The 24,874-nt window shown below is 42.4% G+C and overlaps 1 protein-coding gene across 2 annotated transcripts in view; it reads left to right on the forward strand.

Moving 5' to 3' along the window:
* Nucleotides 1-24,874, forward strand: part of adamts17 (ADAM metallopeptidase with thrombospondin type 1 motif, 17) — a 176,769-nt gene that overhangs the window by 68,627 nt on the left and 83,268 nt on the right. For both annotated transcript variants that reach the window (XM_039772720.1, XM_039772721.1), the window contains exons 9-12: nt 145-285; nt 2,719-2,869; nt 15,403-15,504; nt 21,610-21,755. In XM_039772720.1, coding sequence (XP_039628654.1) covers nt 145-285; nt 2,719-2,869; nt 15,403-15,504; nt 21,610-21,755 — 540 coding nt within the window. The remainder of the gene's footprint in view (nt 1-144; nt 286-2,718; nt 2,870-15,402; nt 15,505-21,609; nt 21,756-24,874) is intronic.

Genomic DNA, 24,874 nt, shown 5'->3' on the forward strand with positions numbered 1-24,874 from the left:
GAGCCAATCCCAGTCAACAAAGGACGCAAGGCAGGAAACAAACCCCGGGCAGGGTGCCAGCCCACCGCAGTTCTATTTAAACTGTTATTTTTATTTGTCGTTTACTTTTTTAAAGCATCATGACTTTTTCTCTCTCTTCCCTAGCATGGGGATGAGTCATGACGATGACCACCCGACGTGCGCTGGACGCTCCCATGTCATGTCTGGCGAGTGGGTGAAAGGGAGGAACCCCAGTGACCTGTCCTGGTCCTCCTGCAGCCGGGATGATCTGGAAAACTTTCTGAGGTGAGTGGAGGACGGCGTGAAGTTCTCGTCCCTCTGTGGGGGCTTCTCTGGGAGGTCAGGTTACGTTTGGAGGGTTCACTTTGTGTGGAGTACGGGGTCGCTGCTGTCTCGTGAACACAGCTAACCAATGTACTGTACAACACCGCGTTAAAGAGAGCAAAATACACTTAGATACCGGGGATGGAGGGGGCGCTCTTATAGAGACCCTCAAGAACCAGGCCGGACATCAAAGATCTCCAAATAGACAGAATCCTGGATATCTTATCAATAGATGGCAGAAATGGCCAGGAAGATTCTGTTTAGTAGTCCAGGATACACCTGGCACCACAGTACATACTTAGAGAGACGGAGAGGAATATAAAGGCGCTATATAAGATAAATTGATAGAAAGGCACTGCATAAAAGATAGACAGCTATTTAGAAAGGCAATATGTTAGGTAGATAGATATTGTAGATAGATATGCTCTAATTGGTATTTAGGTATATAGGCACTATACAATAAACAGATACATAGAAAGGCAATATATAAAAGATAGAAAGGAACTACAGGAGAGATAGATAGTGAAAGGCACTATATTAGATAGATAGGCACTATATAATAGCTAAATGGGGCGGCACGGTGGCGCAGTGGGTAGCGCTGCTCCCTAGCAATAAGGAGACTCGGGTTCGCTTCCCGTGTCCTCCCTGTGTGGAGTTTGCATGTTCTCTCCGTGTCTGCATGGGATTCCTCCCACAGTCCAAAGACATGCAGGTTAGGTGCATTGGCGATCCTAAATTGTCCCTAGTGTGGGCTTGGTGTGTGCTTGGTGTCTGGATGTGTGTGTGCGCCCTGTGGTGGACTGGCGCCCTGCCCGGGGATTGTTTCCTGCCTTGTGCCCTATGTTGACTGGGATTGGCTCCAGCAGGCCCCCATGACCCCTATGTTGGGATGTAGCGGGTTGGACAATAGATGGATGGATGGATAATAGGTAAATAGTGAATTATAAGAGTATGATATACAGATAGTGAAAGGCACTATATCAGATAGATAGATAGGCAGATAGTGAAAGGCATTATATTAGATAGATAGATAGATAGATAGATAGATAGACAGATAGATATGCCCTAATAGGTATTTAGGTATATAGGTATACAGTATATAGTGAAAGACAGATAATGAAAGGCACTATATTAGATAGATAGGCACTAATAAGTATGTAGGTAGTAGGTATATAGTGAAAGACACTGTATAAAAGATAGATAGAAAGGCACCACATGAGAGAGAGTACTATCTGTCTATCTGTTAATCTACTATATAGTTCTGTTCTCTTATCTGTTTATCTATTATATAGTGCCTTTCAAGTCTATCTATCTATCTATCTATCTATCTATCTATCTATCTATCTATCTATCTATCTATCTATCTATCTATCTATCTATCTATCTATCTATCTATCTATCACCTTTCTTGTTAATCTAAATTTTAATCTTGCCTACTATACCATCTTTCTCTCTTTCTCTCTCTCAATCTCTCTCTCATGCATTATATAATTGACATGAAAGATGCCATATACTGTATTAAGTAGGCATGCAGCATATAAAAGTAGATGGCTTGATAAACACACAGCTACATGTTGGTGCTACATATGTCGGACTGTTTCATACTACATTGTAGTCCATGACATGTTAAGAACACGCCAGACGTGCTGATTTTTTAATATTTTGTCCCTTTGGGTTTGCCAGCGGTGACAGCGAGCGAAGATCCAGATTATTTTTTGTTTTCCTTTGTCTCGTCTCTGGCACGCCTTAGCAGGTAGCTCTGCACCAGTTAGCTCGTCTCTTCTTCTGTAAACCCAATTTTAAGAGAGTCGAGGACAGGATAGCCTCTCGGCTGGGATGGTTGACTGGTTACCCGGCTGGGAGGTTCTCATAATTGAACGTATGGAGATGGGTGTCCGTTTTTCCAGCAATCCACTAGGTGGCAGCATCCCTGTAGTGAGGCTCTCTTTGGGATACCCGCAGGGCTGCATGGGAGTTTCGGTTCTTTTGTAGCCCTGGTCGGGTCGTTGGGGTGGGCTTCTAGAGGGGGTTGTTGGTAAGGAGCAGGCTACCAGATCTGAATTAGTTGGAGCTCTCATCCTCACCCAGGCAGGTTACAGTCGAGAGAGGACAAGGACAACACTCACCCTGGGGAACTGGAGGAGAAGAAAAAGAAAGAGAGAAACCTAGAAGAAGAATTGTTTATTGTGAAGAAGCCTTTAGGAAAAGTGTTTTGTTCAATGGAAATGGTTAATTTGAACCCGGGACTTGTGCTCTCTGTAGTCGAGTCAAACGTCTGGGGCTCTACTGTGCCCCTTAATGGCCACGCATTATCCATGAGTTGTTTTCCCTCATTATTTATTTTCTTTCTTTTTTTGTTGGCTTCTGAAGTTCTACCCTCCTTGTACCTTTCAGATCAAAGGCAAGTGGCTGCTTATTGGAAACTGACCCCCGGGGCCGTCATGTGCTCAAGCTGCCCCCCAAGTTGCCTGGCATGCACTATAGCGCAGATGAGCAGTGCAAGATTTTATTTGGCACAAATGCAACGTTCTGCAATGACATGGAGGTAAATGGACCTTTAATTTCTTTTCCTGCTGTGTCACTGGTTCGGAGGTGAACTCGACTCTGCTGATGTTATTTGCATTAACGCTCTGCGTGTTTATATAGGCCGCTTGTGTAAGAATGTAAAGTATGGCTAATGACACACACACACACACACACACACACACACACACACACACACACACTTACTTGAAGCCTGTAAGAATCCAAAAATAATTAGATGAGCAACGTTTTTCCATACATTAAGCAGCGCCTGCTGCCGACTGTTTAAATTTTTGATCTGTCATTTATTATACTGCAAGCCCACTTAAATTTTCTAGTTACAGCATTGGCGAGTGAAAAGGCAAAGTGAGTCCCAAAAGAACTGGGGTGCCAACTGGGCAAAGCCCATTTAACTTGCAACAAAACCAAAATGAACTCAATGGGCACACGATGGCGCAGACAAACAAGAGCGGGCAACAGCCTCTTATGGCCCTCTAATGGCGTTTTTGGGAGTCATTCCTGACAGGTCCAAATCCCCGCCTTCCTGGCATGTCTTCCTTTTCTATTGGCCGGGCCCGTAAAGGGGCAGGGCTTCTTTGGCTCCATTTGAGTAGACAAGGCTGTTAGTGACAGCGCCCCCTTTTTGTCCCTTGGGTATCAACATACTTTAGGAGAGCCTGGAAGACGACCCTCTGGCGTGCAAGCGTGATAAGTGGATTCAGAAAGTATTGAGACCCCCCCTCACTTTCGGCACACGTTACTGTGTCATCGATTTCATTTTAAAATGGTTATGTTTGCCATTTTTGCCCACTAATGTGTGGCAGTGACCCATGATGACAAAGTGAAGACATCTTTTCAGAAAAGATCGCAAATTTTATACAGATAAAAAAAGCTGACATCTCTCTCTTTCCTAGAAGTAGTCTGACCCTTTGTGGTGGTCCGCCCCAAACTGTGCTTAGGTGCCTCCTTTAATTCTCCTTCATTGGAGTCCACTTGTGGATAGAAGGTCCCATTATACCCCCTTCAGAAATGAAGTTCAAGGAGCTCTCCATGATCATGTGGTGAGGCGTAGATCAGGACCAGGAGATCAAACCATTTCTAAAGCTCTGAGTCTTCCTCGGGGCACAGTGGCACAATGGAACCACCAGGAGTCTCCCCTAGACAAACAAACCGGGCGCCAGTCCATAACCGCTGACCCTCAATCCCTCACACCAAGGGTCAGTTAAGAATCCACAGTTAGCATAACCTGCCGAAACTCTGGCGAATGTGGCGTCCCACTGGAACACGGGGAGAACAGGCTTATTCCACATAGACAGCAGAAAAATCACAGGATTTGAACCCAAGTCTCTGAAGCTGTGAAGGGTCCGCTCACTTCCTTTACATTTAATTGTCGATTCACGTCAGTGTGTAATATTCTTAATTTTTGTCACTTAGATTTTCCTGATTTAGGGTCCAAAGGTTTTTCTTTAGTGCCATTTTTGGCGAGTGTAATCGTGAGAATGAACGTTACTGAAGCCTAACATGCATCTGTTCCTGTTGAATTAAATAAAAAGTGAAAGGGGCACGTGCTCCCCGGTTCCGTGTTTTATGTCCTTTCCATGTAGTGTGCCTTAGACATTTGACTGCTGTGTTAATAAATCCAAAGGTCCTGTCTCAGCCAGGGCTCCTCCCCTAAACCCTGCAGCCCGGAGCCTCTGCCCTGGAGCTCCAAGGAGGTGGAGCTGACTGCAATGGCCACCAATCGAGTCGAGCTGCGGACCTCCAGAGCTCCGCCCTGGTTCCTTTGTGGGACGGTTATCTGACACAAATAACAATCCTTCTCTTTCGAATTAGAATGCATTGAATGAAGTTTGTGGGTTCAGGAGACGTCGGGACACTCGAACACCTCCAGAGGGCCGTAGTTGGGGCTTGAAGTTGTGGGCAAAAGAGCGCCAGTAAAATGAAGTATTAGGAAAAAAGGCACACTTGCAATCAAATATCACAAATGTAAAAACATCTGCTCTTTGCTGTAACTAATATGTCGAACCCCCGGGGTTGCAAATAATCAACTCCGTGATTGCAAGCAGCATGTAAAGTCTTCGTCTACAGCGGAGATTTGAACGACACTTGGAAGAGTTACAATTCTCGGAAAAGAAGCAGCCGAATTCTTGGCATTATTTCAACTTTTTAAAGTTGTCGTAAAAAGTTACGACGGAGAAATATTTCCATCAGAAGTGATATACTTCGAATGGGGCTCTGGGTTAGGGTTATGGTGTATCAAAAACTGAAGGCATCATCCACACGTTTTATGACCTTACGCTCAACACGTAATGAAACAGAAACGAGACCCGAGAAGGTCGATAGCCGTGCAGCCGCCGGACAGCTGAAACTAAACGAGCCGCTCGAGTTAGGGTGGGACACGCTCATTTAACACCAGAGCACTGGACGGGCGCCCGCTCCCAGTCTGTGTGCAGTGCGCCCCGAGTTGACTCTACCCGTCTACTGCCACACAAAGCAAGGAAAGAGCTGGGGCACCCCCGCCCGACGTGGACCCCCTTAAAATTAGGACAGAAAAAAACAAATGAAAAGAAACTCAAAGATCGACAGCCACAGCCCGATGATGCTTTCTCGGAGTAGGAGCTCCGTCTTGTGTAGTCCAACAATGAACAACCTCCTTAAATGGCTGCTGGGTCTGTATATCATGGAACTGGGATGAGGTGGGGGACATCTGGGGTAACGGGAGGAGTGACCTTGGCTTCTGAGTGGTCTTCAGAATGGCGGAGAAAAGGGGAGAAGACATGTGCAGCTGTGCCCCCTCGTGGCATGGAGTGGTACTGCTTACTTTATTAGAGACCTGAAGGTGCCACTTAAGTGCACACGTCTGACACTAACTGTCAATCATTCAACCACATGGTGTGCTATCTATCTATCTATCTATCTATTATATAGTGCCTTTCATATCTATCTATCTATCTATCTATCTATCTATCTATCTGTCTATCTATCTATTATATAGTGCCTTTCATATCTATCTATCTATCTATCTATCTATTATATAGTGCCTTTCATATCTATCTATCTATCTATCTATCTATCTATCTATCTATCTATCTATCTATCTATCTATCTATCTATCTATCCCAGACTCACTCACTCACTCACTCACCATAAGCCATGTTTTACATTGCCATGAATGTCTTTGGAATGAAGGAGGGGGACCCCAAAGCCCCCAGCCGTAGGCTGGCTTAGTCGCTGTTATTAATTGGCCTGTAATGAGTATCAATGTGTGTTATGGTGGACTGGCCCCCCAATCTGCTGTTGGTCCCTCGTACTTAATATTAATAGAAAAGACTGGCAACTCCCATATCCCTGTAATGGAAAAAGGTGTGTCAACAATGAATAAATAAGTAACCGATTCATTTGACGTCACTTCTTCATCGTCCTGCCTTTCCCTTTCTGTGTTAAAAAGCCATCGCCAGTTCTTCTGCACGTCTCACCCCATGTAATAAACGGGCTTTCCACTCAGTGTTTGATTTTTGACTTCTTTTCCTATAAATCATTAATGCTTACCAGACCTCAGTATATCAATCAGCAACACTGGATCAGGTCTGAAAGTGAATAGGATACACTGAGAGGGATCCAAACATGTCGAGGAAGTCGTTTTACAAATGACTTAAAGCTGAGCGCCGCTCTCTGACCCCTCTGCACATTCGGCCTCGTAAAGCTGTCAGCAGTTTCAGCGCCGGCCTTTTATTTTGCGTTCATCTCCACAGCAGCTACAAGACCCGCGGCGTCCTTCTTGTGTGGCTTTAACAAGGCAAGACCAGGATTTGTCTCGGTAAATACTGAGTGCCAGTCATGATTTCTAGGTTTGAAAAGGGGAGAAAAGGCAGTTTTTTGCTTTTTAAAATGACCTTGTAAATGTTAATGCGATTCATAAAAAGAATGGAGGGAAATTAAAAAAACAAAGAAACCTGAGAGCAGAAGAATCATCCAGCAGCAGCCACTGAGGCACTTCACGAAATCAAATGAGAACTGCGGTGTGTTTAATACGCAGCACTTCATTACAAATGTTCATGTGCTTCACAACAGACACACAGACGATGATTGGGCGACAACTGAATACTCGGAGCAGAACGCTGGATTATGGAGTCACCTCCTCCAAGACAGACAGGCATGGAAGGCTCTATAATTAATTAGAGCAGGTCAACTCTATTAATTATAGCAGGTATAATTAATAAAATAAATACAGGTATTTATATTGGGATAGCTAAACTACAGTGCTGCTAATACACTTAATAATAAAACACAATGACTGCAGCTCAAAGTACAATATTATTTACCTCTAGAAAAAAATTATTATAAAGATGAAATCACATACTAATATGTGTGCTAGAAATGACAGTGGAACTACTACTATTAATATAATAATAAACAGCTGGAGAGTGAAAGGCACTATATAAGAAAGGTAAATATAAAAAGTACTAGATTAGAAAGATAGATAAATATATGGTATAGTAGGCAAGATTAAATTCAGGTAGATTAAAAAGACATTTTATAGAGTATAAAAGACACGGGTAGCACGGTGGTGCAGTGGGTAGCGCTGCTGCCTCGCAGTGAGGAGACCTGCATGGGTTCACTTCCCAGGTCCTCCCTGCGTGGAGTTTGCATGTTCTCCCTGTGTCTGTGTGAGTTTCCTCCCACAGTCCAAAGACATGCAGGTTAGGTGCATTGGCGATCCTAAATTGTGTGTGTGTGTGTGTGTGCCCTGTGGTGGGCTGGTGCCCTGCCTGGGATTTGTTCCTGCCTTGCACCCTGTGCTGGCTGGCTGGGATTGGCTACAGCAGACCCCCGTGACCCTGTGTTAGGATATAGCGGGTTTGACAATGACTGACTGACTGACTAAAAGGCACTATATTACATAGATACATGGTATAGTAGGCAACATTAAAAATTTAAATAAATTACCATGAAAAGTTTTACATAGAGTGGATAGATAGATATAAAAGGCACTATATTAGATAGATAGGCAGTATAATAGACAAGATTTAAAATTTGAGATTAACAGGAAAGGTGTTATATAGGATGAATAAGTACAAAAACACTATATTAGAGAGATAGATATAAAAGACACTATTAGATAGATAAATGGTATTATAGGCAGGATTAAAAATGTAGATATAATAATAAGAAAGGCTTTGTATAGGATAGATAGATAGACAGATAGATTTAAAAGGCACTATATTAGATAGATGGTATAGTAGGCAAGATTTTAAATTTAGTTTAACAAGAAAGGCAATAAATAGAAAGGACAGATAAATAAATAGATAGATGGTGTAGTAGGCAAGATTAAAATTCAGATCAATTATCAAGAAAGGCATTATATAGGATGGATGGATGGATGGATGGATGGAAGGATTGATAGATATAAAAGGCACTATATTAAATAGATAGCATAGTAGACCAGATTTAAAATTTAGATAGATTAACAGGAAAGGCTTTATATAGGATGGATAGATACAGAAGGCACTAGATTAGATAGATAGATAGATATTTTAGTATAGTTGGCAGGATCACAAAATTACATAGACAGGTTAATATAAAAGGCACTATATTAGATAGATGGTATAGTAGGAAAGATTTAAAATTTAGACAGCTTAGCAAAAAAATCATTATCCTAGATAGACAGACAGATAAATAGATAGATAGATAGATATTAAAGGCTCTCTATTAGATAGACAGTGGAAGGCACTACAATAAATGGACAGGTAGGCAGTAAAAGGCACTACATTAGATATACGTACAATAAGTGAGCCTATATTAAATTGACAATTAGAAATCTTGATAGACGGATATCAACAGGACACTATATTATTTTGATTTTTAAAATATATATTTTGATTGAATGAAATAATATAAATAAAATAGCACATAGCTATGGCGTAGGCTTGACGCTGAAGTATTCATTGGCCTTTAGCGCTCTGGGGTCTGAAATGTCTCTCTAGATGTATAAAGGGGAGCCTGAGGAGTAAGCAGGGGAGATCGAGCAATGAAAGGTGAAGTCTGGAGGTTAAAGGGTGAGAAGGAACATCAAGTGAGAGTCAGGATGGTGGTGAGGCTGGTGCCGTTACAAGGAGAGGAAATGGCCGGCTCCAAGTCGAGCGAGTGTAAGTTTCTTGAGGGGCAGGATTGCCACAGCTGAGCACTCTAGGAGGTGAAGCCACCAGCCACTCTGAGGGGGGCACCAAGGCTGGTGTTGTCTTTAGAAGAAGATCCTGGCTGTGTTTTAACCTTTTAGCTGTATGGATTATTTATTTATTTGGGTGATTTTTTAACCTCCATGAAGGCACTTGCTTCTGTAGATTAACATTTACTGAGTTTATTTATTAAGAAGCACTGCTTTTCTGAACTTTGAGGATTTGAACCCCAGCATGACTTTTGGTTTGAAAATAACATTTTTGCACTGTACCTCACGCTAAGTGCCATCATTACCCGGTACAGGACTGGCGACGGTCACGGGCTCAGTGGAGTATGGCAGCTGTCACAGACACACAAACGCAGGGTGATTCAGAGTGCTGCCAGTGCCGGTGTACACACCACGTCGCCATCCACCCCGTGTGACAAACACGCGTGCGCAAAAGCCGCCGGCTCTTCTTTACTGCCGCATTTTAGCCCCTTCAGCAAATGCAAAGCTCCACCGCGAGAAACGCTGCGCATCTCAGGTCTCGTGGAAATTAAAATAATTTTTCATGCCTGCTGATTCAGCCCGCTTTGTCATGTTTTAATTAAACTCGCTCCAGTGTCGCCGGCTCAAATGTATTTTATTTTATCCCCCGAGCTCAATGGTGGGAGTCCACATTCTTGCGTTTCTGTGGTCCTCCGTCAGGGGTGTTTTGATCATCTCACATGTCAGATGAGTGAGGGAGTTTATGTTCTGACAGTAAATTAAAAGGAAATGGTGACAAATAAGCAATAAGCGCCTTAGGCAAGCATTTTTTTTTTTGCTGATCAGTTGTATTTAGGATTTCATTTTTTTACCCGATGTGCTGCTGTGAAATGACGCATTCATTTGAGAAGTGGCGGTGAGTTAAAAACGACTGTCCCGCACCCTCGTGGCGACCTGCAGGTGACAGCTCGGTGCCCCGCCGGCTGGCTTTAGCGTGTGGCGCGTGGGGATTACGGCCCCTCTCTTTATGTGTTGGGGGCAGGCAGCGTCACCACCGCAAGGTTTGACTCGGGGGCCGAAATTTCTTTTGTGGGATAAGACACGAAGTCCGTTAGCGGGGTACGCAAATCTGAATATGCAAACCAAAGGGGCGTCATGCGTGGATCGCTCCAGTGACATGCGTGCTGAGCAGCAGAGTCATCAAAAGAAGTCGAAAATAATCAGAGGGGAGTTCACTTGATGGTGGGAAACACGAGACACCCCAAAACCCGAAGCTCCGGTTACGTCAGAGTTATGAGAAAAGGCCCGGCCTGGGAATGACAACGTGTGTGCGGCGTCTGTCCGGCCATGCATTATATAGCTTATCTATCAATTGTAAAGGGGAGTCGAAAAGCCCCACACCACAGACACAACTTCACACACACGTCCCGGGTAAAAATAAATGTTTTTATTGGACAAACATCCTTAAATAGAATATGTATTGTATTTGTGCATCGTATTCTATTTATGTAAAGTATATACAGGGTGGTCCGGATCTAATTATGCAATTTTCATTACGCTATAACTTATTACGTTTATTACTCCGAGCCTGTATCCAACTGAATGGAGGACAAGTGGGACATTACATGGAAATGAAGTGTGAATTAATTCTATGTAAGTCGATTTTCGTTTATTACAAGATATTTCAAACAATTCTTTTGTCTATATATATATATATATATATATATATAGTATTAGGGGGTTTGGCCAACTCCCCTCCTGGCCTGTGCGATGCACCAGCCACTTTGTGTCTCTGCTGCTCGCGTTGTGAAGAGGGGGGCTGAACGCACCGCAAACCCCCTCTTAAATGGTGATACATTGGGAAACAAACACTTTTTTTTTACCTCCTCTTTACTCGATCAGCTGCTGCCATGCCATGTGATCTGTATCTCGTGTGGCGCTTCAAACATTTAAAAGCCTCTACAGCAGCTGTCCTACTCTTTGTCTTTTATTTCTGGCCCCAGGCGTGGTTAAATCTCTTGGCACAATGTCTCGTCTCGCGGGAGATGAGTTCTTGATATTTTTTAGTTTATAATTTAAAAAGGGAATAAGAATCTGTGAATCTAACAACATCACATTAAAGTTTGATAAATTCTGAAAATTATGATACCAAACATATATATGTAGGTTTTAAAAAATAAGGCAGATTTAAAGCATGACAAAAACGTTACATAAAATTGTTGCAGAAAATCATTGCACTTTAGGCTTAGGATTTTATATATACATCCATCCATCCATCCATCCATTCTCCAGCCTGCCATATCCTAACTGCAGGGTCACGGGGGTCTGTTGGAGCCAATCCCAGCCAACACAGGGCACAAGGCAGGAAACAAACCCCGGGCAGGGTGCCAGCGCGCCGCAGGATTTTTTTTATATATGTATATATATAGCGAAACAGGGCTTGAAAAATCAATAAACAAACAGGTATCGCTAGCTAAGCAGTGGCAGAACGCTCCAACATGTGGTGAGAGGTATAGACCAACTTGAACAAAGGCTGGCGTGTGAGTGAGAAGTGAGGCGGGCACTGCTCCCCTCCCCTCAGCCCGCACGCAGCCTCTCTCGGATTATTGCAAATAAATCAGTACCACAAACAAACTATGATACTTAGTGCAATGAGAGAAGTTGCAAAATCAGCTATAATGTTCAAGCAAATTATAGAAAAAAAAAACTGATCTAAATCCGTTAAGCAGACATACAAACAGACAGACAGATATTGGATTATATATATATATATATATATATATATATATACACACACATATATACAGATATACAGTATATATATATATATATATATAATTTAATACATAATGCATGTTTACATATATGTATGTACACACTCTATATATTACAGGGGTGGGCAAAGTATAATTTACATTTGTGAGAGTATGTGGAACACAGAGTTCAATCTTCTATTAAGCTCACCATTGTGACATTCTTTTGAGTTAATAAAAGTTACTTTTAATAAAGCTATTGTAATAATCATAACTTGAATGTCTTTTTCCATACAAACAACTGTAAACCTACTTTTGCCCACACCTGTGAATACACATATATATACTTACACTTTATATCTCCCTCTATATACATATAACACTCTCTCTATAAATCACCAAATAACAACAACAACAACATTTATTTCTATAGCACATTTTCATACAAACAGTAGCTCAAAGTGCTTTACATATTAAAGAATAGAAAAATGAAAGACATAATTATAAAAAATAAATCAACATTAACATCGAATAAGAGTAAGGTTCAATGGCCAGGGGGGACAGAAAAAACAAAAACTCCAGACGGCTGGAGAAAAAATAAAATCTGTAGGGATTCCAGACCATGAGACCGCCCAGTCCCTCTGGGCATTCTACCTCACATAAATGAAACAGTCCTCTTTGGATTTAGGGTTCTCACGGAAGGGCTTGATGATGATGATGGTCACGTAGACTTCTTCCTTTTAATCCGTCCATCATTGTTGGAGCATCATGAAGCTTTGAGTAGGTGGAGGTGGCGCAGGCCACCACCACAAAGAAACCGGAAAAGAAACAGAAAAGAGAGTAGGGGTCAGTACCGATTTTAGAGCCACCATGAATAGTTGTTATGATGAATTGAACATACAGAGTATCAGGATTAAGTTAAATTAAGTTAAATTGAAATTATAGAAAGGCCATGTTAAAGTAATGTGTTTTCAGCAGTGTTTTAAAGTGCTCTACTGTATCAGCCTGGCGAATTCCTATTGGCAGGCTATTCCAGATTTTAGGTGCATAACAGCAGAAGGCCGCCTCACCACTTCTTTTAAGTTTTGCTCTTGGAATTCTAAGGAGACACTCATTTGAGGATCTGAGGTTACGATTTGGAATATAAGGTGTCAGACATTCCGATATATAAGATGGGAAGAGATTATTTAAGGCTTTATAAACCATAAGCAGAATTTTAAAGTCAATTCTGAATGACACAGGTAACCAGTGTAGTGACATCAAAACTGGAGTAATGTGTTCTGATTTTCTTTTCCTAGTTAGGATTCTAGCAGCTGCATTCTGCACTAGTTGCAAACGATTTATGTCTTTTTTGGGTGGTCCTGAGAGGAGTGCGTTACAGTAATCTAGTCGACTGAAAACAAACGCGTGAACTAATTTCTCAGCATCTTTCAGTGATAAAAGAGGTCTAACTTTACTTATGTTTCTTAAGTGAAAAATGCTGTCCTAATGATCTGATTAATATGTGATTTAAAGTTCAGATTACAGTCAACAATCACCCCTAAGCTTTTTACCTCCGTCTTGACTTTTAATCCTAATGTATCCAGTTCCTCATTGTATCCATTATTGCTGATCACTAAAATTTCAGTTTTCTCTTTATTTAACTTGAGAAAATTACTATTCATCCATTCTGAGATACAAGTCAGACATTGTGTTAGTGAATCAATAGAATCGGGTCATCAGGTGCTATTGATAAGTACAGCTGTGTGTCATCAGCATGGCTGTGGTAGCTCACGTTGTGCCCTGAGATAATCTGACCTAACGGAAGCATGTAGATTGAGAATAACAGCGAATCTATCTATCTATCTATCTATCTATCTATCTATCTATCTATCTATCTATCTATCTATCTATCTATCTATCTATCTATCTATCTATCTATCTATTATATAGTGCCTTTCCTATCTATCTATCTATCTATCTATCTATCTATCTATCTATCTATCTATCTATCTATCTATCTATCTATCTATCTATCTATCTATCTATCTATACACACACACACACACACACACACAGATAGATATAATTGGCCCTAATGTGTGTGAGGCACAAATGCAGTAAATGGGTCGAGTAAGCAGTCCACACTTTATGAATTACTCACCTTTGGATGTCGCACTGTACATACCTACCTACCTACCTTTCATCCTAAATTAAACGCTGTCAATGTCCCTAATTGCGTGTGCATTTTGAAGTCCTCGGTAAAATGATGTCAGCGTCTGGTGGACCTCCCATTTGGCAAGCGGTGCGGGTGTCGGTCACTGTGCTGAAGTAAAAACATTAGTGCTGAGCATCTGCTGAGTCTTGGCAATGGCAGAAGATTTCTCATTAAGTAAACATTTTGCTTCTCACTCGATTCGGGCCCAAGTATTAGATGTCAGTCTGTGAAGAAGAAAAAGGAAAAAAAAAGGGTCTTGACAAAGTGACAGCAAGTGTTTTTCCCGAACTGATTACTGCTCTTCTCGCAGTGCGAGGGGATGTGAGGACAAGTGAGCAAAGAGAAGCTCTGAAGCTGACTGTGGGCACTCGGAGCCAGAAGACGTTATTAAGTGTGTTGTAGAACAGGCAAGAGCCACAGATAGAAAGGCATTAAATATGGTAAACTTGACATGAACGCTGCAATTTGATAGAAAAATATAAAAAAAACGGCTATTTGACAGATAGGTAAAGTCCTAACAGGCTCTCTATTATATACTGTGGTGCCTTTCATGATCTCTCTATCTACTACAGTCCCATTCATTATACATCTACATATAGCGCCTCTCATACTCCTCGCCGGCTCTGCGCAGATTAAAGCCCACGACATACAGGTAACCTCAGATGTGAAGTGCGCACAGACGTTGTACGTCACCACAGATTGCAAAGCAATGCACAATGGAAAGGCCAGCTGGTCACTGAATGTGTAATGTCACTCGTCAACAAGGGAACAAAAACAGACAAAGGTTTTGGGTACCACAGGTTGCCCCGTTTTAATACCCGGTCTGAATAAGTGAAAGGCAATTGCAGGATTTTGAAAATACGTTAGAGGTGACGATGCAGTGGCCTTCTTGAAGCCTGTAGATGCCTTCTTCTGGAATGAGATCCACTCTGCTCGGAGGTCAGGTCCTGAATGATGAGGGACTTCCTGTGCCGGAGCGGATGGTGTTGTGACGGGAAGTGATGTGAACAGTCATTGGGCGAGTTCTCCTCCGCGGTGAAGCAGATGGCGTTGGTGGCCGTCTGTATTTTCAGTTTGGGCTCAGACCTGTGAGACGCATCCGATGTGCTTGCATCTGTTAAAGCTTTGTAGGGTGAAGATGGGCTTGATGGGGAGAAGGTGCCATTCGGTCTTGATGGAACATCTTTGGATGCCACGGCAGGTTGACTAGGGGAGCTCCTGGGACAATGCATTATGGAAAGGACCATCAACGGCCATCTCTAGCGTCAGTCCTCCCGCGCATTCTTTATTGTTGTCTTATTGTTGTCCCCAGCAGTCCCACTCTCAGGGAATCATTTTAATTTGCCCCCTTTTGTCATCCCCCCTTAGCCCCCCAACCCACTTATCTAGTTTTTCTGTCTATTTTGTTTATTGCATTTATTATTATTTCTTTTTCTTTTCCTTTTTCCTTTTCATTGCAGCACCTGATGTGCTCGGGACTCTGGTGTTTGGTGGAAGGAGACACTTCATGCAAGACTAAGTTGGACCCTCCCCTGGATGGCACAGAATGTGGCGCAGATAAGGTGACACGTCAGTCTGGTGGGCATAAAGATTTATAAAGTAGAGCGTAAAGGCCATAAGCCACATTTAAAGCTCGCTATCTGCAGGTTGGAGTTTGGCTAATGAGTAACAGGGGTGGTATGCTCGCTCTCTCGAGACACGGAAGGGAGGACGTGAAGGACGATGCCGGAAGTGGCCGTCCGCAGTGTGCGGTTACACGGGAGCTTAACAACACTTCAAAAAGTGAAAGAAGCTGAAGGAACGTGCAAACAAGTGCATCAGAAATAGTTTTTTTTTTTCCTTTTTATTAATTGTTTTGCAATCCATACAAAGCAATCAAGTTTTTACAAAAAGAAAAATTGAGTTAAGAACAGATGGATCCCCACCCCTGAAAAAAATAGTAAAGGGGAATGAAAAGATACAGACAGTGAAATAGCGGATGCCCTAAACTTACATTATTCTGAGGTGTTTACAAGTGAGCAAGTGGATAACCTCAGAGCAGTAACAGGGACTACTAAGGAAGTACTGAGGGATTTGGAAACTGTAGAGAGAGAAGTGCTGCTCAGATTAAAGAAGATGAAATCAAACAAATCACCAGGATCAGATAAGATTTATCCTCGTGTTCTTAAGGAGGCTAGTGAGTGCAGGTAGAAACCCTTTAAGGAAGTCACTGCGTACTGGAGAGATTCTGAAGGACAGGAAAATGGCAAATTTCATCTATCTATCTATCAGAACTGGCCGATGTTAAGAGTGGTGACTATCTATCTATCTATCTATCTATCTATCTATCTATCTATCTATCTATCTATCTATCTATCTATCTATCTATCTATCTATCTATCTATCTATCTATCTATCTATCTGGTCCCTGTTCTTCCTGCTGCTCTTTCAAGCTTCTGACTTTCTAAAGCCGAGATGAAGACCCCCAGTCCCCTCCTGATCCAGTGTTGTCGTCGCAGAACGAGGTGTGCAGGCACAAAGGGATCCACTGGGTTGAAAGCTTCTCTTTTAAGTGTGCAGAAGATGGCCCTCATACCGTTTAAGGTTTTGACCTTTCAACATCGCTAGGCCGCCCTTTCATTTTTCCTCACTCGACTTGTCTGCCTTCTGTCTGCCGACACGTCCTGAGTTATGTGGTTAGCTGCTGCTGTCACGGAGGTCAGAAGTTCAAGTCAAACACAAATAGAAATGGTAAACGTCTCTGCTGCACTTCTCGTCCAGAAAACGCTTTTAACAATTTCACAAAACACGCAGTGACCTTCTTGATTACCACGGCTGCATTCCTCAGCAATTAGGAGACAATTAAGGGAGCCAAGTATGCCGAAAAAAAAAGGCTAATTAATAGGAAAAAAAATATAAAAGAGAGTCAGGAATTTTAAACATTTAATGTTTTGTAACCTGAACATTACAATGGCATGGAACAGATCAAATATTTTATAACAACATGCCATATACAACCACTTAAAAATGAATTACAATAAAAGCAAAGGAAAAACAAAATGACAAAGAAAAAAGAACAGACAAAAAGCATAAAAAAATAAACATTCAATCCCGACACATAAGACAAAGAAGAGACAATTAAACAGTTAAACACGTTACAGGGTCAATCACAAGCTCAGTGTGCTTATTCTAAAAGGATATTAATCAATTCTTGCCATATTTAAAAAAAAAAAAAGTTTTGGACTAACCCTCTAAGAAAGAATTCGATTTTTTTCTAATTTGAGATAATAGAGAACTCTGCTTACCCACTGAGGCCCCGTCCACACTGCCACGTCTTCATTTCAAAATCCAGAGATTTGTCTCCGTTTTTGCTTTTCATTCACAATAGCCCAGCATTTTCAAAGGAACTAAATAATAAAAATACATGAAAGACACCATGTAACAGACAGATGTGTAAAGAACCGTTTGACTGATTGATAGATAGATAGTGTAGTAGGCAAGATTTAAACTTTAAATAAATTGACAAGAAAGGCATTTTATAAAAGATATGATAGATAGATAGATAGCAGCAGCACCAGGAAGATTCTGTTTGGTAGTCCAGGAAACACCTGGCATCACAGTACATACTTCGAGAGATGGAGAGTTAGGAAAGGCGCTATATAAGATAAATTGATAGGAAGTCACTGCATGAAAGATAGACAGCTATTTAGAAAGGCAATATGTTAGGTAGATTAACTGACAAGAAAGGCATTTTATTAAATATACGATAGCTAGCCAAGTAGATAGACAGACAAACCAAATGGCACGAATGACATTTTATTAAAGATACAGTAGATAGATAGGTGGTGTAGTAGGCAGGATTAAAATTTAAGATAAATTGGCAAGAATTGAATATTATTAAAGATACAGTAGATGGATAGATGGTGTAGTAGGCAAGATTAAAAATTTATATAAACAAGAAATGCATTATATAGGATATATAGATGGATAGTATAGTAGGCAGGATTAAAATTTTAGATAAATTAGCAAGAATGACATATTATTAAAGATACAGTAGATAGATACTGTAGATGTGTATTAGGCAAGATAACTTTTTTAGATTTTGAAATTTTTAGATAAACTGACGAAAAGGAATTTTTTAAAATATACGATAGATAGACAAATAGACAGACAAACAGATAGAATGGCAAGAATGGCATTTTATTAGATAAAGTAGATAGATAGATGGTGTAGTAGGCAAGATTAAAAATTTAGATTAACAAAAATGGCATTATATAGGATGGAAAGATAGATAGATATGAAAGGCACTATAATTGATATTACTTTATCAATTAATTTATTATTATATTTATGGAAAATCTGCCTTAAAAAAAGAAAAAGAGGAAAGCCATAAAAAAAGAAAAACAACTGGCTTGGCCAAAGGAAAGAGAGCAGCCCCAGTGAGGCGCTCTACAGATGTATTGCTGTTGGTCTAAAGGACCCCCCAGTCGTGTTTCTTGACACACCTCTGCTGAAGAATTTGTTGGCTGAAAGTCCTCAGTGTTGGTGCGTCAGGGAGAGGACGTGCAGCGTTGCTCATAATGGCACTCAGTTTTGTTTTCAATTCATCCCCCCCTCCACTACCTCCAGGGGGTCCAGAGCGCATAACTGAGTCTGAGCTATAAATCCTCACAAACACACCCCATCATTTTCAGGGACTGCGTTTTCTTTTTTAGATGGCCAAATACACAAAACATTTCCAAAAAACAACAACTCTCCAAGATGGTGACAACTATTAAACACCAAGAGTCCCTGCCACTCAGTCAGTTTATTAGCCTTCCTAAGCCAAGTCATTTTGAGAAGCTCTGCGTTTGGATCACCGGATGGAAATCTTTCCTTGTTCTGCACATATGGCATTAATAAGAACTCAGAAAATCCTCAGAGGTTCTCACATCTCAAGGTCGCACCAGTTTTCCTTCAGGCCTTTCACTTTGCCAGTTCACAGGGGTTATCTCGGATTTCACGGTCGGTTTGGGCTGTGAGTGAGCCGAGTCACTAACTTGTCACTTGCTTTGACTGTCCGCCTGACACGGTGACGGCAATCACGTGATCGAGGAGCACGAGCTGCTGACCTTTTATCAAGTCCATAACGTCGCCTGTCGACTGGGCTGCCGCTCTTTGAGAATCGATGGCCAGGAGGAGTTGTGTAGCTGTAAGAACAGTAGAGGGCGCTCTCATAGCGACCCTTCCACTCCAATTGTAGCTAAGCATTATAAGATTTATTCCAAATGTTTTTTTCCACGCTTGTGTTAAGGAAGAGCCCGAGTTTCATCCCTGGCTTAGACAAGCTTTTCTTTTTATTTAACCTTCATATTTGCTCCTCTTCATCACCTCAGTCTGCTTTTCCTAGTGTAGGGCATGGTGGCAGCAGGCCATGCAGGTCAGCCCAGACTTCCCTGTCCGCAGTTCCATATTCCAGCTCTTCCTGGGGAATTCCCAAGTGTCTCAAGCCAGACAAGAAATATAATTTGGCCTGGATGTCCTGGGTCTGCCGCAGGGTCTCAGCCCAGTGGGATGCAACCAGAGGAGCTGTAGATGGCCGTGTAAACTTTGGAGACAGATTATCACGGTTTACTGAAATTTACGGCTTTGACGTTTGCTCGACTTTGTTTACTATTCTGCCGGTTCTCGCTCATCCTGAACCTGTAATCCTTCGTCCAATTCTCATAATTTCCGTTCGTTTTCAAGTCCGTTTCAACCCATTCCCATCTACTTTGGTAGATAGTGCGCTGTGGTTTTTGGGTTATCCCTTCCCTTTGTGTGCAATTGCTGTTCTGGCGTAAATTCTTAGGATGACGTTTCCTCATTTTCTTAGGGGGTGTATGTAGAGGTGAGTCAAACAGGCAAATTTTCGTTTTGCTTACAGTTTAGCAAAATTTGACGCTAACGTTTGTTTCGCAAGGCAATTTCGCAATTGCAAACCTGCCGAAAAATGGACACGTGTTGTATTTTCTGAGCTAAAGTGTAAAATAAATAAATAAATCAGGCTAAAACAAATAAAAAAATAGAATCAGAGTCGAGAAAACAGGCAAAGAGTTCAAACCAAACGAAACCTGCAAGAAGAACAGTTAACAAAGAGCTTCTTTTACGTATTATTCATTTACGAGGAGGTTTGTGTCCATGGATCGGATCACGAAAAGAACCCCCTGCTGATTTTTAATCCCGTTGTGCCGATTTCCCACATTTCACACCCCCTAGCGGTGCCGACGAGACAGCATTCAAGATGTAGAAAATACCAAATGAATTCACACAAACACCTAATGGTGACATTTTTTCAGCTCCTCCTTCAGGATATGTACTTTTCATTGCACCAGGAAAATATTGTGGGTGGGGCTCGGGTAATGAATGGTGCTGATTGGTTGACCACAAGTACTTGTGCCATCTTAGAAATGTGTTAGGAGTTATCTGCACTTCGCAGCCCATCAGCCTTCATAACTGTCTACTTGGGGGACCGCATTGAAGCAATAATCTCCCCTGTAAAGTCACAATCACGTCGAAGCAATAAGGTGCAGGGGTCTTTCGTGAACTGCCCATCATGACGCACTTCGCACCGTGCCGTATGCCACACTGAAGCAAGTCGTACGAAGGTCCCACACTGAACTCCTAAACGTATCTAACTTCACATCTCGTCATTCATTATACATCACTGTGGCTGGGGGCAGGAATCATAGATCGCGGAACGAAAGAATTAAAAAGTTGGGACCCCAACGGGGGTCGTCCCATTTAATCGAATGCAGTCCAATAAAAACACACCTTTATGGTCACCTGTACAAGCAGCCCATTGGGCAAATAACAACAAAAATGGATTTGGCTTCTCCCCGCAGAATTGAGGGTCATTTACTGCAACTCCATCTGGCGGGTCGCTGGGATTGCAGAAGATGCCTCCTTTGGGACAGCTGGGCTCCTTATATCACAGAAAGGGGCGGGGCCAGGTGACCTCACTGGGCGGGGAGAGAAGGGGAAGAGAATGTTAGCGACAGCGCCCCCTCTCGGCGAGGCCGGTTATCGTATACCTCGAGGAGATACTCTGATGTGCATACAGTACATGACAGTCACCTGTTTTGTATGAAGGTTACAGTTCTTGCTACGTGGTGGGAACGCAACACAAGAAACAGGCCAAGGATCACAAATGGCGCAGGGCCAACATCATACCGGAACTCACCGGTTCTTGCGGTGGGAAAAACACCTTGTGTGAACTTTGCATGCTCGTTTTGTGAATTTTGTTCAACACAGCCTGATCAGGGGTGGGTCTGTAACATCTTGGGGTCATCCCCCCTGCTAGCCACTGCACACCTGAGACTTTCCGACCCCTTAAAGGCCCAGGTCTGTTAGGCAGCTTCCAGGTCCAGTAGCTCCATTCACAGGCAGATCAGGATGGAAGCTCCTGACCAGGCCTGCTGGACCTCACCTTTAATATGATCCCAGCTGGTCCATACTACCCTCTGGAGGACAGGAGGTATTTTAACTCATTTCTGTCAGCTCTCTGTGACCTCATGTCTTCTCTTCTCTAGGGTTTTGATGACCCCATTCATGTCCTGTGTGGTCTTATTGCAGAATGTTAAATGTGATCCAAGTATAGGTCATGTACTTGGCGTCCGATTTGTGTGAACCTTGCCGAGCTCAATCCGGTTTCTGTGGTTTTATTTCAGTGGTGTCGTGCCGGAGACTGTGTCAGTAAGACCCCCATTCCGCAGCACGTGGATGGAGACTGGAGCACTTGGAGTTCCTGGAGCATGTGCAGCAGGACGTGTGGGACCGGAGTCAGATTCAGGCAGAGGAAATGCGACAATCCTCCGTGAGTGTCCCTCTCTTCTTATTTGGGTCAAGTGGAGGGCTTCAGGCTGCAGCTGGTACCCATTAGCTTAGGAAGCAGCCCTGTCTATGATTCAGTGAGGCTTTGGGCAGAAGCTTGGCATCACTTACTGGAGCAGTGGTAACTTCAGTGTACCACTCTGACCTGGAACAAAGCAACCCAAAAGATGTTTTAGTTAAACTAAAAAACAAGGCAGCAAGTTAAGTAGCAAGAGGGTCCACCTAAATATGGTGACATACTGTGCCTTCTAGAACTTTAGAAGACCTTGCCCACCTCTCCGCCAGTCCTTTTTCTTCATGCCCTGTCTGCCAGTCTTGGCCTAACTAACCTCCACACACAGTTTGTGGGATTCATCCGTTCAGATCTCACGCCGGGCTGGCACTGGATTCAGAACTGGGGTTATGGCTGCCACCACAAAAAACCCCATGGGACTGTCCTGGCAGTTTTGGAACCACTGTGACCCTGAGCTGTGTATTTTATTTAGTGTGGCAAAAGTCAATTGCCGCTTCTTGGACTTCACCCTGTAGGGCACAGCAGGATCTCATCTACCCACATGTGGGGGTCCTTAGCAGCCATCTAGCAGCATAATACAGGGTGATTCAAAAAGATTAAGTGCCATATTTTTTACAACCGTGAGGCGCCCAGGAACCAATCACATACCAACTGAAAGAGGGGGTCATAGAGTTTCTGACTCTCACAAGAAGATGGCTCCCTTCACTGGGAAGTTCAAGCGTTTCTCAATATCGAGCTGACCTAATCGCTGCATTGGCCGTAGAGGAGCCCACAATTTGGCACTCCATTTCTGGCCCCCAAGATCACCAGATTTCACGCCGTGTGACTTTTTTATTTTTTTGTGGGGGTACGTTAGGGATTCTGTTTATGTGCCACCACTCCTAACAACATGGCATGACCTTCGAAACCGTACCGAAACAGCCGTGAGTACAGTGACACCCGACATGCTCAATCGAGTACGGGATGAATTTGACTTATCATGTTGATGTTGTCCGTACTGCTGCGGGAGGTCATATTGAGCACTTGTCTCTCTATTATAGAAAAAAAATCCTTCGATTTCTTCAAGTCCCACGAGATGAGACTTTTGCCTTGAGATTTTTTTCAAGTCACACCCTCCTCTCAAACATTTTCAAAAAAGACCACGTCTTGTCCTCTCACGTCTCATTCGTGTCACACTTTCTGCACTCTCAGCTCTTATAAATTGTAACGTTTTTCTCACTTTAAGTTCCCAATTTAAGAAGACGTATTATGTCCAAATCTTAATGAAGAATTTCATCCTGAAGGGTTATCAACAGAAGAAATGAGTACACAGGCAATCGTAGCACAAAGAAACGATGAAGTCAAACGAATTAACGTGAAAATTGTCGACCGGTTACACGGCAAATTGGTGAAATGCGTATCAGTAGACTATACTGAAACAGTTGGTGGTGATGGTGCGGAAGATGAAAACATCAACTTACAATATCATGAAGAATACAGTGGTGTGAAAAACTATTTGCCCCCTTCCTGATTTCTTATTCTTTTGCATGTTTGTCACACAAAATGTTTCTGATCATCAAACACATTTAACCATTAGTCAAATATAACACAAGTAAACACAAAATGCAGTTTTTAAATGATGGTTTTATTATTTAGGAGAAAAAATCCAAACCTACATGGCCCTGTGTGAAAAAGTAATTGCCCCTTGTTAAAAATAACCTAACTGTGGTGTATCACACCTGAGTTCAATTTCCGTAGCCACCCCCAGGCCTGATTACTGCCACACCTGTTTCAATCAAGAAATCCCTTAAATAGGAGCTGCCTGACACAGAGAAGTAGACCAAAAGCACCTCAAAAGCTAGACATCATGCCAAGATCCAAAGAAATTCAGGAACAAATGAGAACAGAAGTCATTGAGATCTATCAGTCTGGTAAAGGTTATAAAGCCATTTCTAAAGCTTTGGGACTCCAGCGAACCACAGTGAGAGCCATTATCCACAAATGGCAAAAACATGGAACAGTGGTGAACCTTCTCAGGAGTGGCCGGCCGACCAAAATTACCTCAAGAGCGCAGAGACGACTCATCCGAGAGGTCACAAAAGACCCCAGGACAACGTCTAAAGAACTGCAGGCCTCACTTGCCTCAATTAAGGTCAGTGTTCACGACTCCACCATAAGAAAGAGACTGGCCTGCAAAAACGGCCTGCATGGCAGATTTCCAAGACGCAAACCACTGTTAAGCAAAAGAACATTAGGGCTCGTCTCAATTTTGCTAAGAAACATCTCAATGATTGCCAAGACTTTTGGGAAAATACCTTGTGGACTGATGAGACAAAAGTTGAACTTTTGGAAGGCAAATGTCCCGCTACATCTGGCGTAAAAGGAACACAGCATTTCAGAAAAGAACATCATACCAACAGTAAAATATGGTGGTGGTAGTGTGATGGTCTGGGGTTGTTTTGCTGCTTCAGGACCTGGAAGGCTTGCTGTGATAGATGGAACCATGAATTCTACTGTCTACCAAAAATCCTGAAGGAGAATGTCCGGCCATCTGTTCGTCAACTCAAGCTGAAGCGATCTTGGGTGCTGCAACAGGACAATGACCCAAAACACACCAGCAAATCCACCTCTGAATGGCTGAAGAAAAACAAAATGAAGACTTTGGAGGGCCTAGTCAAAGTCCTGACCTGAATCCAATTGAGATGCTATGGCATGACCTTAAAAAGGCGCTTCATGCTAGAAAACCCTCAAATAAAGCTGAATTACAACAATTCTGCAAAGATGAGTGGGCCAAAATTCCTCCAGAGCGCTGTAAGAGACTCATTGCAAGTTATCGCAAACGCTTGATTGCAGTTATTGCTGCTAAGGGTGGCCCAACCAGTTATTAGGTTCAGGGGGCAATTACTTTTTCACACAGGGCCATGTAGGTTTGGATTTTTTCTCCCTAAATAATAAAACCATCATTTAAAAACTGCATTTTGTGTTTACTTGTGTTATATTTGACTAATGGTTAAATGTGTTTGATGATCAGAAACATTTTGTGTGACAAACATGCAAAAGAATAAGAAATCAGGAAGGGGGCACATAGTTTTTCACACCACTGTATCTAC

This window comes from Polypterus senegalus, chromosome 12 (assembly GCF_016835505.1).
Source record: "Polypterus senegalus isolate Bchr_013 chromosome 12, ASM1683550v1, whole genome shotgun sequence".
Taxonomy (NCBI): Eukaryota; Metazoa; Chordata; class Cladistia; order Polypteriformes; family Polypteridae; genus Polypterus; species Polypterus senegalus.